This window comes from Cucumis melo, chromosome 1, assembly GCF_025177605.1.
Source record: "Cucumis melo cultivar AY chromosome 1, USDA_Cmelo_AY_1.0, whole genome shotgun sequence".
Classification (NCBI taxonomy): domain Eukaryota; kingdom Viridiplantae; phylum Streptophyta; class Magnoliopsida; order Cucurbitales; family Cucurbitaceae; genus Cucumis; species Cucumis melo.
In genome coordinates this window covers 5,663,334-5,678,458 of record NC_066857.1, presented here as the reverse complement: position 1 = coordinate 5,678,458, position 15,125 = coordinate 5,663,334, and the positions used below count along the sequence as shown (strand labels likewise).

General features: G+C 31.5%; 2 protein-coding genes across 2 annotated transcripts; both read left to right on the top strand.

Annotated features, from left to right (window-relative positions):
• The first annotated feature begins 8,175 nt into the window (after window positions 1–8,175).
• Window positions 8,176–8,550, top strand: LOC103500541 (S-protein homolog 1-like). Its single transcript, XM_008463891.2, has one exon. It carries the CDS (start codon window positions 8,176–8,178, stop codon window positions 8,548–8,550), a length of 375 nt encoding a protein of 124 aa, XP_008462113.2.
• Window positions 8,551–10,212: 1,662 nt separating this feature from the next.
• LOC103500542 (S-protein homolog 1-like) lies at window positions 10,213–10,650 on the top strand. Its single transcript, XM_008463892.2, has one exon. The coding sequence runs from the start codon at window positions 10,213–10,215 to the stop codon at window positions 10,648–10,650; it is 438 nt and encodes a 145-aa protein (XP_008462114.2).
• The last annotated feature ends 4,475 nt before the right edge of the window (window positions 10,651–15,125 follow it).

The window sequence follows — 15,125 nt, the reverse complement described above, 5'->3', positions numbered from 1 at the left end:
TGTTCATCAAACACTTTGATAAATATAATCATGTATTGCATGCTTATAAAATGTTTGACTAATTCACCTTCCAGGTCAGTTCCCAGGTAGGGGTGTTTCGTTACCGTCAGCTTAAGTACCCCAGCCTAGACAGAACCTTCCTTAGACAAAGGTCCCTTATAGACAAATATTTTATAAATTTAATCTTTTATTGATATCATTTTAATCCTATTAAAACGAGAAAAGATTAACCCTATTTCTAATCTCATTAGAAATATTATTCATTAAGGTCTAGGTGAATTAATTTTAAACTATTTAAAACTAATTGTGACCTTATGTTAGCATGCAACTCTTTATTATAGATTTTAATTCTAAATTCATAAACTTATAACACTTATAAGAAAAGAAAATAATTAAAATCTATAAACATGCAATTCTAATGTCATTTAATAATTATATTCTCTAAGTAATGACATGCTCAATGCATTTTCATTTTCATCACACAATACAACAATTATATTAATGCAATGAAAATAAAAACATCCATCAATCAAACTATATAATACAACATTTTAAAAAATAGGATGATGCATAGATATATTAGTTATACATGCTATCATATAATATAACAATTATATTAAATATGATGCACGAACATGCTTAGAAAATCATGTAACTAAAATACAACACTTATATTTAAGTATGATGCATGATAATTATAATCCTAAGGTGGGATTTTAAACTATATGACATACATTATGCATATAATTAGTTTAATAAAACATCACGTGCAATAAAAGATTAAAAGCAAAATAGACCGAATTTGGCACCCCTAAAAAAATAATCAGATTATATTAATTTAATTAATTAAAACAAAAAAAAAAACTGGACGATTTAGTACTCAAAGCCACAACCTCTTACAACAGTAGTGGACAACCAGCTATTGCACCAGAAAGCAATCCACTATATTATGAAAATGCACGTAAAATATATATTTGTTGTTCTTTTTTTTTTTAATAACAAAATCTGCTGCAACTCTGTACAGATTTGAATCTGTATGAACTGGAAAAAAATCCTCCGTAATGCCTCCAAAAATCGTTCATCTTCCCAGCAACACTTGCCTCGAACGACACAGACTTACAGACTCGATTACAGAATTAAAATGGCCAAAACAAGAGCCCCTTACATCAACCAAAGTAATGAAAAAAAAACTGTAATCTAAGGTGCCAAAATCGAAAACATCTATTTTGCAAACTCACATTCAACAATGCAGAGAAAAAAATACCCACATTTTCATTGAATTTTGTTTCAAAAAAATTTGAAAAAACAATTGCACAACTTGGCTCTGATACCATTTGAAGGAATGGAATTCCTAAAACAGAAGCGTGTGAACGCCGTGCAAGTGAAATTCAATTTATGAAACCAATAAATTCAAAGAAAAAAATAAACATGCTTCTCATGGAGGAAAATGTGAAAATAAACTAACCTTTGTAGAACCAATTCTTCTTCTTCCAAGCTTTCAACACACCACAAAATCTTCCTTGTTATTCTCCAAGTAAAGAATCACAGAGAGTTGTGGGCTTCTGTAATTTTGGTGAGGGAAGAAGTTTTTTTGGGAGAATTTTGTTTCTTTGGGATACAGAGAGATCGTAAGATTGTTTAGAACTTTGGTGAGGGAAGAAGTTTTTTTGGGAGAATTTTGTTTCTTTGGGATACAGAGAGATCGTAAGATTGTTCTGTTCTAAAAAAAACTTTTCCTTTTCTTTTCTTTTAAAACAAATCTCAACAATGGAGGGGGAAGTTATAAAATAACTTCCCCTTCTTTCCCACGTAGAATAACTTCTAAGGGAGTTATTCATTCTATTTAAATATATTAATATATATATATATATATATATATATATTAATTAAATTAAATAAAACAATATAAATTTAATTAAAAATATATTATATCTCATATAATATAAACTTTATATTATATCATATATAATATAACAAATGGTTTAGATCTCTCATATAATCTATAGTTCTAATATGAATCGAATTCAATTTTAACCTATAGTTTATTTATGAATCTTATTCATTTCATTATTATTATTTGAATCATATTCAAATATTAACTTCTCTCATAAAAAACTTTACATTATAATGTATCAAATACATTATATTAATTGTATCATATACAATTTATTCCCTTTAATCAATTTGAACAATTCAAATTAAACCAAAATAAATTTGATTCTCATTTATCCTTATTGAGCTAACAAGGGGACTTTATGGACCTACAGATTGAAGCTCCAATGAAATGAGATTAATTAATTAAACTATTTAATTAAATTTAATCTCTATTCATTAACTATTAGTCATTCCACTAAAGACTAATAGTTGCACTCTTCTTAATGTAGATATATATATATATATATATATATATATATATATATATATATATATATATATATATATTTGTCCATTAGATATAACCAATCAATAGTGCAATGACCCTTCACAAATTGCTCGTAAGTACAGCTAGGCCAAAAATTACCGTTTTGCCCCTGTAATTACATCTAACTCCTTAAGTACCATTGATTCCTCTAATGAACAGTAATTATAGTCCTACTATAACTGAACTCCTCTCAGGCCAAGAGAGGGTGTGGCGCCACATTGTTCAAGCCTTGAAATCAACCCTTAAGAGAGCAATTTCTCTACTTACTCTATCTATAGAGAAGGAGTGAATTCCTTCTTGTGTAGCTGTGTTCCCAGCTCCCCAATCAAACGAATCCCCAAAATGGTAGGCATATTAAGTCAGCTACATAGGCCACTCTCACCCATATAAATCAAAGGATCGCCTTCATAGGCAGGAGTTCACAACTCACTCAGGATTCAGGTCAAGTCACTTATAGTCATCCTGGTGAAATGTAGTCTCAACTAGTAACGGTATTAATAAGAGAGACTATTCATTTCATGGTCCGGTCTTATACAAACTCTTTGTATAGAATACCTCCGCTTTAATGTCTCGACATGAATGATTAGAATCAAATCATTTGTAGTACTTTAGAACAATTGTAACAACTACAAAGCAGGCCGTATTCGTAGTGTCACCAGGATAAGGTATCCAGCCTTATCTATTTACTACAGACCATTTAGGTTATCACTTAAACATGATCCACTTGTATGACTCCACATACATGTTTAGGTTACAGAAGATAACCTTGGATGTTAGTTTATTGGTTTTGTGAGTTAATGCAACTAAATGTCAAATAAAATAAAACACTTTATTTTATTAGATAAATAAAAAGTTTGTATAATATATACAATTACAAACTACAAGACCACGAGATTTAGGGCATCAACCCCAACAGAAAGGTATTTGAATTTCATGACTATATACTTGATATGCTTTGCTAGATTTCAATGTTAGTTAAAATGGGGGTACCCTACACAACTTAGATTTATCATGTTAGTTAAAATGCTTCGATATACTTGATATGTCTTGCTAGATTTCAATGACGTACATGCTGAGTATTTGAGAAAGCTGTTTTTACTACTACACGTTTACATTTACGACTTGTATAAACATATTAATATGTGTAAAGTTTTCACGAGCTCTTAGCTTTAAATTTATAATTTTAAAATGAGCCACTCACTCAGCTTTATAGCTCATCAGTTCCAAAATGTTTTACCCATTTTCTAGGTAGATATCGAGTTTTCGGTGCCTGATATACTGCCTTAGTCTGCTGAAGCTCCGTTATCGATTGCCAGTACGTGTTTCGAGTTAGGCATAGAGTCTGTTGTGTTATGATGTATATACACCCTTGTATGTTATAGATATTCCACAGTTTGTATAAGCTTCAGAAGCTGCAGTTGTGTAAATTTTTGTTGGTTATATTTTAATTAAGGTGTCTTTAGGTTTACTCGTGAAATCAGTTAATTCCAAGGTGTACTTCATGTATGTGTTTGACTAGTCTAGGATCCGCTGTGTTTTGTTGCATGTATAATAGTTTATATACTAGATTGGCAAGTTCATCACATTAAAGTTTTAAGCAGAGTTGACAAATACAAGTAAAGAAAAGCGTTGTTCGTCGGCTTCACGCCATCTTTCGATCTAAGCTAGCTGGTAATCTGGAAAGGGGTATGACAACTTGGTATCAGAGCAGTTTGCTCCATGGGAATTAAGGTAGAGCAGTTAGCTCTAAGAAGAAACTGGAAAGTAAATAATTGAAAGTCAAGTTAGCTTAAACGGAACTAGTTGAGTATGGTCTAGGTAAGGGTAGAACTGAGTCCAATTATTATTAATATGTGAGTAGACATTTAGTATCATGAATTTGAGTTAAGTATCTATAGTATGTCTAATGTGTTGACATTTTATAGGAGTCATGCCATACATATTGGCAGACGACGCCGGCAGAATCAGGACGGGATACAAGGTCCTACCCAAGCTCCATCTGTAGGGAAATCTAGTACCCTAAGAGTTCGAGGTGGGTTAGGAAACGAGCAGTTTGCGAGAACTGAACAGGAGATAGGAAGGCCAGAGATAGCAGAGCCTAGTGATCCAAAAAAGGCATACGGAATTGAACGGCTGAAGAAGTTAGGGGTTACAGTGTTTGAGGGTTCCACAGATCCAGCTGATGTAGAGAACTGGTTGAATATGCTTGAAAAGCATTTTAATGTGATGAATTGTCGTGAGGAGCGAAAGGTTAGATTGCCACATTTTTGTTGCAAAAAGATGTAGAAGGATGGTTGAAATCTATATTAGTTAGGCGCAGTGATGCATGTGCTTTAGACTGGCAGACTTTTAGAGGCATATTCGAAGATAAGTGTTATCCCAGCACATACTGCGAAGCCAAGAGGGATGAATTTTTGGGGTTGAAACAAGGATCAATTTCAGTAGCTGAGTATAAGAGGAAGGCCAGAGAGAGCAGAGCATAGTGATCCAGAAAAGGCATACGGGATTGAACGGCTGAAGAAGTTAGGGGCTACAGTGTTTGAGGGTTCCACAAATCCAGTTGATGTAGAGAATTGGTTGAATATGCTTGAAAAGTGTTTTGATGTGATGAATTATCCTGAGGAGCGGAAGGTTAGATTGGCCACATTTTTGTTGTAAAAAGAGCCTGAATGATGGTGGAAATCTATATTAGCTAGGCACAAAGATGCACGTGCTTTAGACTGGCAAACTTTTAAAGGCATATTCGAAGACAAGTATTATCCCAACACATACTGCAAAGCCAAGAGGGATGAATTTCTGGGGTTGAAACAAGGATCACTTTCGGTGACTGATGTTATGTTATGATTAGTAGTATTCTTATTTCTCTTTTCTTTCTTTCTATTTTTCAGAGAGAAGAAAAAGGTTAAAGAACTTTTTTTTTATATAGAATAATGATTAAAAAAAATGGCAAAAACATAAAAGAATTTCCTTATACATTTTTTTTCTTTCTCTCTACGTTTAAAAAAAGAGAAGAAAAAAAAAACAAGGATTCAATCTCGAAAAAAAGTACTTATTGTATGAGGTGCAGATCATTGGGAGTAAACTTTACCTAATGTAACCTCCAACTAAGTTTTTGCTTCGTTTTGGGCTTAGGTTTAGAGGGGAAAAAAAAGAGACAATATAGATAAAAATAAAAACAATAAAGCGAAAAACCTAAGAACCCACCTTTTGTAGAGGAATATGTTTTTTTCAAAGAATTTTTTTCTCTCTAAAAACTCTTTTTTTTTTTTAGGATTCTCTCTAAGCCAAAATTTTTCTCTCGTAGAGATTCTATCTAAAACAATTATTTTCTCTTGTAAAGATTCTCTCTAAAACAATTTTTTTCCTCCATAAAGATTGTCTCTAAAACAATTGTTTTTCCCCGTAGAGATTCTCTCTAAAAAAAATTTTTCCCCTTTCTAAATGACCAAAGGTCCCTATTTATAGACCCGGGGTGCACCACAAATTAGGAAAATTTAATAAAAATAAAATCAAATTAGATATTATGTAATTTTATTAATTTTATTTTTTCTAAAATAGTAAAAATATGATATTGAAAGATTTTGTCTAAAATAAATTTATTTGCTTTTTTCATAAAGTGATAAAGATAAATTAAAAGAGTTTTGTATAAAATAAATTATTTTTTTTCCTAAAATGATAAATCAAATACGATATTAAAAGATTATAAAATAATTTTTTTTCCTAAAATGACAAAAATAAGTCAAAAGTGATAAATAATTTTTTTTCGTTTTTTTTTTGTTAAAGAAAGATATTTTTATTAATGTTTTTTTTATTTTCTCTTTTAATAAAAGATTTTAAAAATGATAATAATAATAATAATAATAATAATAATAACAACTATCATAAGATTTTATATTATTACAAAAAATTACCTTTTTTTTTATTAAAATGAATAAATAAATTTTTTTAACCATTATTACAATTAATATATTTTAAAAAAATGTATGATAAAATTAAGTGCCTACAACATGCCCCCTTTCGTGCATCCTTATAGAATTAGAAGGTGAACGAAGGTGTAGCCACTAACTCGCCAAACTAAGGTATTTTAGATAAATTTTCGGCATCAGGGGCGAGGGATAAAACAAGTGCCTCATGGCAAAAGAATAAATAAGCTGGAGGCCAGGGATAAAACAAGCGCCATCTCAGCAACATGGTGTCAAGGGCCAGGGATAAAACAAACGCCTCGTGACAAAAGAATAAATAAGTTGGAGGCGAGAGATAAAACAAGCGTCATCACAGCAACATGGTGTCAAGGGTCAGAGATAAAACAAGCGCCTAATGACAAGGGATAAAACAAGCGCCATCACAACAACATGGTGCCAAGGGCCAAAGATAAAATAAGCGCCTCATGACAAGATCGTAATATATTTGGTATGCAATCGTTTATGTTTGGCTATTGTTTGGTATAGCAACACGCGTAATATATTTGATAGCAAAATCTAAACGATCGTGTACCAAACAATAGCGAAATATAAACGATTGCATACCAAATATATTATGCGTGTTGATCGTTAAATTTGGTTACACGATAGTTTAGACTTAATCATAATAATAATAAGAACAACAACAACAATTTATTTTTATTGTTGATCGTTAAATTTGGTTACACAATCGTTTAGACTTAATCGCAGCAGCAGCAACAACAACAACAACAGTAATAATCATAATAAACAGTAATAATCATAATCAACAACACTAATAATAATAATAATAGTAATAATCATAATCATAATAATTATAATCATAATGAAATTGGTTTTACAACAACAACAACAACAACAACAACAACAACAACAACAACAACAACAACAACAACAACAACAACAACAACAACAACAACAACAACTACTACTACTACTACTACTACTACTAAAACCAATCGCACTAACTTTTCGTACCTGCTACAAAATTGGCATTTTAGAAAAATTTACTGTATCACCGATAAACAATTGCTAATTTTGCAAATATCGTTTCCTTGTGCTGTAGATTATATACATTTTCTAATTTCTCCTATTTAATGCAATTTTTCTTTTTGAAAAAAAAAGTTATATTATTTTCAAATATATCAAAAAAAATGAACCAAAATATTTACAAATATAACAAAAGGTCACTAATAGAAACTGAGAGACTACTATCATTCATCACCAATAGATATTGATAAGACTATGAAATTTTGCTATATATTTAAATATATTTAGCAATTTTTCCATTTTAAACAACCTCAACAAAAATCAAGGTGGTTGGATGATTTTTTTTTTTTTTTTGAAAAAGCAATTTGCCCAAACGGCTGTGATATTAATGGGTGAAGTTTATGTTAATTGTATCCGTAAAGTCATATACTTTCTATACCTACAATAGCATTAACATGAAAATTAAATATTAATCAAATATTCTCTGAATTCAAATACTTGAATAGTTAATAACTTAATAACAGATACCTAATTAATGCATTGGTATCATTTTCTCAAGAGGAAAATTTATATTATGCACATCACAAATTTAGGTAGGTGATTAATTTCTTTTAAATTAAAACCCTACCATTTAATTTTTTGCGTGAACTATAAGTATGTATGTTTGATCCCACTATATACATGTCCCACTAGATACATGTCCAAAACATCAACTGTAATAAAGATATTGGTGAAAAAATGTGCATAATTAAAAGGAAAATGATGATGAGAAATATGATCGTTTTGTGGCTTGCCACGGTGGCTATGGTCGGGGCTCAGCTTCCGCGGTGGTCGGTTCGAATGGTGAATGGGCTAAGTTACCTCGGGTTGGATGTGCATTGCCAGTCAGGAAATGATGATTTGGGCTATCATTATTTGGTTAACCGTGGAGATGATTTCAAATGGAGTTTTCAAGAAAACTTTTGGGGAACAACCTTGTTTTGGTGTAGATTGGAGAAGGCAGATGCGTATGTCTCTTTTGAAAGCTTTTGGCCCGAATCTCTAGAGAACACTTGGCTTCGTGATAGGTGTGGGACGACCCAATTAACATGTATTTGGATTGCTAAAGATGATGGAATTTATTTGAGAAACAATCCTACTAATGTTGATGAATTTGTTCACAAATGGATCCCTAAGTGATTTTTTTAAGGCACTACTTAAATATAATGTGTAACGACCCAACTTTTCAAATTAAGCTAAGGTCATTATTTTTAAATAGATAACAATTTTTACAATTTTTTGAAAAGACACTACTACAAATTTGGCCTTCTTTGATAAGCAAAGCACATCAAAAAATGTCTACCTTGATAGTCTTTGCCCATCAAGTAGGCAAAACATCAAGAAAGACGAACCATTAACAAAACTAGTTTTTTTGATGGTTAAAACGTGTCATCAAAAACTCTTTCTTTATGGAATTGGCAATCAAGAAAATGGGACTTTGACATCTTTTCCCCATTAAGAAATTGGATTACTCCATCAAGATAACCCTTCTATTAACGTGTTTTGTCCATCAAGATAGACCCTCCCATGTATATGACATGTAATCGACCTCAAAAAAATTAAAAATACCTGAAAATACCAAAATTTTAAAGTATGCAAAATCCACTACATGCATCTAAAAACCAACTCCAAAATTTATTGACATGGTCTAAAAGAAAAATAAATTACATAAGAAAGATTCGAACCTAATAAACAGAATAACCGCTAAGCTACCCATAAATATTAAAAATTAAATATTTTCTTTATATATATAATATATAAAGACGATAAAGTTAAGGGGGCTCGAACCTTCCCTGGACCCATACTAAATCTGCTGATGCTGCAAATTCTTTTCAACTACGTAATTTACGCAACTCCACCACAACTCCAAAACCACAAAACTTACAAAACTTCAGAATCCCAACTATGAGGTCCTGATTTGATAAAAGGGAGTTTTGTTGAGAAGGATCCACGCAGGAGATTGGAGACAATACCAAAACTCACAAAAATAGGGATATTTTTTAATCAAATAATTTTAACGATTTTCATCGAGAAAAAAAATGGTAATTTTGAATCCTTTGCGAAAATAATTATAATTATTAAAGTTTAAAGACATCTTTTAAAGTTTAGTAACTTTTTTTACGCATTACGAGATCGTTTATAATTGAACTTAAATCTGTAATTACGCATGTAGTGTTGCATTAGTCTTTGAACAAGTATATGAAGGAAAAGTGTTTATCTATTCGTTGTAGTCAATTAAGAAGGTTCTGCATGAGTGGAACACAGCTCAAATGCAATCATGTTCCTTTTTATTTATTTTATACTATGCTTTTTTTTTTATTATTATTAAAAAAGAAAAGGAAAATCGAGACAACCAAAAATCATAAAACTAAATAAAAAAGTTGTCTTTAAAAGTAAAAATGAAACGTTCGCAATGTCCCCTACATTACATATCTTGAAACTCATAAAGCATCGGGCAATTTTTATATAACGCTTACATTAAGGCACAAAAGGAGAGTTAACAATTAACATATCATGGCCTTTCGCTTATACTCTAATTTGATAGAAGTGCATACATTGTACATCATTAATTATTAATTATTACTTTCCCTTCTTTATCATCTTATTCATAAATAGCTTTAAACATGGGATGTGTGTATTATTATTGATTATTATTTCCTTTTAAAAAAAATCATTAATAAAACATGAATACGGTCTAATTCATGCATCACTTCAACATCTATAAATACAAACAATAGGAGCACATTGTAGATATATATATCAAACAAACACACTCTAAAAGAAAATTTAATTCAAAGCAAAATGGGAACAATAATGCATTTGGCAGTGGTTCCATTACTTGTGTTGGTGGCTATGGTGGTGGTTCAGCCATGCACGGCAGTTCCAATACCACACCCAAGATGGCACATTCATGTGGTAAATGGCTTGAGCAATGAAACCCTATTGGTGCATTGTAAGTCTAGAGATGATGATTTGGGAATCCAACATTTGGTAAAAGGAGCGGAATTCCATTGGACCTTTAGGGTTAGCTTGTTTGGAAGGACGTTATTTTGGTGCTACCTGGAGAAGCCAAATTTTAGTGTCTCGTTTGAATCTTTTTGGGTTGAAAAACATGTTTGGCTCAATTCTAGGTGCTACGACAAAAATTGCATTTGGATTGCTAAAGATGATGGAATTTACCTACGAAATAATCCTGTTAATATCGATGAACGTGTGCATAACTGGAATAAAATTGGTTGAGTGCTTTGTAACTTTACAACTAATTATAAAACTAGTATCTAATATATAAAGAAAGCACATTGAGATACCTTGTCTTTTTTTTTAATTTTTTTTTTCTATAGCTTTGAGTACTTAATAGACAACGATATAAAAGTCTTCTTTGTTTGAAAGCTCTCATTGATGTGTTTGATTATTAATTCTAAATCATCATGTATATATATAATGAAGTCTCATATATGATTGTAGATAATTCTCAATTGATGGGTTGAGTCTACTCAATTAATTAAATAAAATGTAAATTCAAAATAAGGACAGAAAATGAAATGGACGTTAAGTTGTTAATGAAAAAATTATAACATAAATATGATGACTATAATGTTAGAAATACGGATATTGCTATGATTAGTGGCATCTCCATGGGTGTATGTTACTAAGACATAATTCAAATAAGCTAATGTTCAATTATAAATTTAGTTGTTTAAGTTTTATGATCCCTAAACATTAGATGTGCCTATTAAATTTTTAACAGATAGGTACAATTTTGTTTTCCTAAAAAAGGAAATCTAAAAAAGAAAAAGAAAAACCAAATAAATGTTCTAATATACATAAGTTTAATTTTGTGTTTTTGATAATTATTTTAAAACTCTTTTTTATCTTTTAAGATTCATGTATCTATATGACATCCAATATTAAAGTAATTTTGTTAATCAATTAGAGATAAGTTTATATTTTGTCTAACCTAACATGTTTCTACAACGATGAAATTTTAGAATAATCTATCAGATATTCTCGAAATTAAATACAATTTATGGAGATTAAACTATTATATATCTGAACATATAACTTTTTTTATAAAATATATGGAGATTAAACTTGGAGAAAATAAAATTGTATTGGAAAACAAATTAAATTTAGGTTTAGAAGGTATGATTTGCTTTTCAAAGACCATTCGTGGCAGAGGCTTCGACGGTTGGGCATGGCGGACGCGAACCAAAGATCGTAACGGTCGACGGTGAAGAGCAAAGAAACGGCATGCGTCGAAGGAAGGGTCGGCTGGGTCTGTCGTTCGTTGACTGCAGCCACTGAAAGTTTGTCGAGGCGTGCTAGACGAGGACAACACAGCGAAAGACGGATGAAAACGAGATGGCTCAAATGGTGGACGACAGAGAAGACGTGCGGCTTGTGATGGGAAAGTTAAATGGCGGCGCGAAGCGACGGAGGGAGGTGGAGGCTGCGACGAAATTGGTTGCTAGGGTTTTAAGAGATTCGGGTTTTTTTTTTTTCTTTTTTCGATTTCTTGAGGAAGGAGATGATGAATAGTGAGTATCCACGCTTCCCAAGGCCTATTTAATAAAGGTAATAGTAATAATATAATTGCTATTATTTTTCTTTCTTTTTCCTATTCTTCCAAAACAACACAAATCTTCTATTTTTCATTTAAAACCCATCAAATATTCTTTTTAAACTCAAATACTCTCTCTTTCCAATCACATCATTTTATCTTTCCTAAATAATACATATCCTTAAAATAATTATATTATGCTCATAATATAATTATTTTAACTTCAAATTCAATTAATTATATAATCTATATAATTAATCAAAATTCCTTTAAATACAATTCCACCAACCATAATTTACTTAAAACAATGAATTTCAATCATTAATCCAAACAACACCAACAATAATTTCAACAAGGTCAAAATTACACTTAAGGTAATAAATCTTAAAATTTACTTTGGGGCGTTACAATCTTTCCTCCTTTGGGAAACTTTCGTCCTCGAAAGTTTTAATCCTCGAACAGCTCGGGATATTGGGTTCTCATGTCGTCCTCTCTGTCCCATGTGGCCTCTTCAACTACATGGTTACGCTAAAGAACTTTGACCAGTGCAATTCCTCTATTACGAAGCATCTTGACCTCCCTTGCCAAAGCGTAACTCTTCTGTCTACTATGCGTTGTTAACATACTAGCTCTAATCTTCTGTACGGTTGTATTAGTGGTCTGAACTAATTCAGAGCCTTACATTCTCTGCTCACCAACCTCACCCCAATGTACAGGAGATCTACAACACCTACCATATAGAGATTCAAACGGTGCTAGGTCAATGGTAGCCTAATAGCTGTTGTTATAAGCGACTCCATCAAATGCAAATGAGAGTCCTAACTCCCTGAAAACTCCAGCACACAAGCTCGCAGCATATCTTCCAAAATTTGGTTCAAACGCTCTATTTGACCATCTGTCTGAGGATGAAAGGTTGTGTTGAAATCTAACCTCGTGCCCAAGGCAAGCTGAAGTCCTTTCCAAAACTTTTAAGTGAAACGAGCATTTCTGTCAGAAACGATAGACACAGGCACTCCATGTAGTCTTGCTATCTCCGTCATATATAACTGTCCTCACTTACTGACAGTGTAAGTGGATTTCCCTATAATGAAGTGAGCTGACTTCGTGAGCCTGTCAACTACTACCCATATCACTGTATAACCCTTCAAGGTTCTAGGTAGTCTTGTAATGAAGTTCATAGACACACTCTTCCACTTCCACCCTAGCACACTCAAGGGTTGAAACAAACATGCTGGCCTCTATCTTGGTGCCTTCACCTACTGGCACATCAAGCATCTACTAACAAAGTCTGCCACTTCTCTCTTCATATTTTTCCACCAGTAAACTTGCTTCAAGTCCTGGTACATCTTTGTACTACCAGGATGCATAGAAAATAGAGAACTATGGGCCTAATTCAAAAGCTCAGTCTTAACTGCACTGTCTGCTGGGACGCATAAACGCCCCTCAAACACAAGTCCATCTTTAGAGGATATGGAGAACTCCTCGTCTTGTCCTGCTTTTGGCAGGCAGCGCATCTCAACCAAATATGGATCATTTAGCTAAGCAACAATAACCCTCTATCTCAAAGTCGGCTGCACTGACAAATGGGCCAACTATGAGGTAACTTCCTCTATTGAAACTACAATCTCTGCTCTTTCAAAGTCTCTAAGCAATGGGGCCTGGTCAGTAATAAGTGCTGCTGAATGTGACACCTTCCTACTAAGCGCATCAGCTACATTCGCCTTACCTGGGTAATACAGTTATAGTCCTTTACTAACTCAAGTCATCTCCTCTACCTCATGTTTAACTCCTTCGGCATAAAGAAGTATTTTCGGACTCTTATGGTCATTAAAGATTTGTATCTTCTCGCCATACAAGTAGTGTCTCCATATCTTCAGTACAAAAATCATAGCTGCCAACTCTAAATCATGGGTAGGGCAATTATGCTCATGACTTTTCAACTAACAAGTGGCATAAGCAACCACCTTACCTTGTTGCATCAAAACACAACCCAGTCTTTTCTTGGAGGCATCACTGTAGATTACAAAACTTCCAGATCCATCTGGCACTTTAAGGACTGGTTGTAACGCCCCAAAAAATAAGATAATTTTGGAGTTAATTATCTTAGTTTTGTTTGATTAAATTTAATTTATTGGGGGTTCTTTTGAATTCATTTAATAAGAAGTATTTAATTTTGTGGGAATTGAAATTAATTAAATATTTGTTGGATGAATATTTAATTAATTTAGAGGTTTTGACATGTGTTGTTTGTTGAGATTTTGATTAAATGGTAGGTTAAGAGGATTAAGTAAAGTTGTGAATTTTTAGTGTTATTGAAGTTGAATTAAATAATTATGGATGTTATTTAATTAAATTGTAGAGTGTTTGTTGGAGATTTGATAATTATATGTATATATGGAAATATATATATAATTATTATGTTAAAGAAAAAGATAATTATATTTGTTGAGATATAATTATTTAAGGAAAAGATAATTTGATTTTAGAGAAAAGATATTTTTAAGGGAGAAAAAGGAAAATAATTATATTTTGGGTAAATATAATTAGTTATAAAAGGATATTTATTTTCGAGGAAGATAAATAATAATTAATTATTGTGGAAGATAATTAATTATTTTGGAGAAAGATAAATAATAATTAAGTATTTTGGAGAAAGGTAAATAATAATTAATTATTGTGAAAGGTAATTAATTATTTTGGAGAAAGGTAAATAATAATTAATTATTGTGAAAGGTAATTAATTATTTTGGAGAAAGATAAATAATAATTAATTATTGTGGAAGATAATTAATTATTTTGGAGAAAGATAAATAATAATTAATTATTGTGGAAGATAATTAATTATTTTAGAGAAAGATGAATAATAATTAACTATTGTGGAAGATAATTAATTATTTTGGGAAAAGATAAATAATAATTAATTATTATGGAAGATAATTAATTATTTTTCGCAAAAAATAATGGGAATAAAGATATATGTATATGTTGGTATTATATATATATCCTAAAAGGAAAAGAAAATAATAATAAGAAAATATTATTTTTATTATTTGGGTTTATAAATAGCATTGGAATGCTTAAGTTGAAAAGAAAAGGAAAAAGAAAAAGGTTTTTCATTTTCTTCACTAAGATAACCTTCTGCCGCCACCACCTC

Excerpts from the sequence above, each read along its gene's own strand:
- LOC103500541 (XM_008463891.2), top strand. The coding sequence starts at position 8,176 with ATGGTCGGGGCTCAGCTTCCGCGGTGGTCGGTTCGAATGGTGAATGGG.
- LOC103500542 (XM_008463892.2), top strand. The coding sequence starts at position 10,213 with ATGGGAACAATAATGCATTTGGCAGTGGTTCCATTACTTGTGTTGGTG.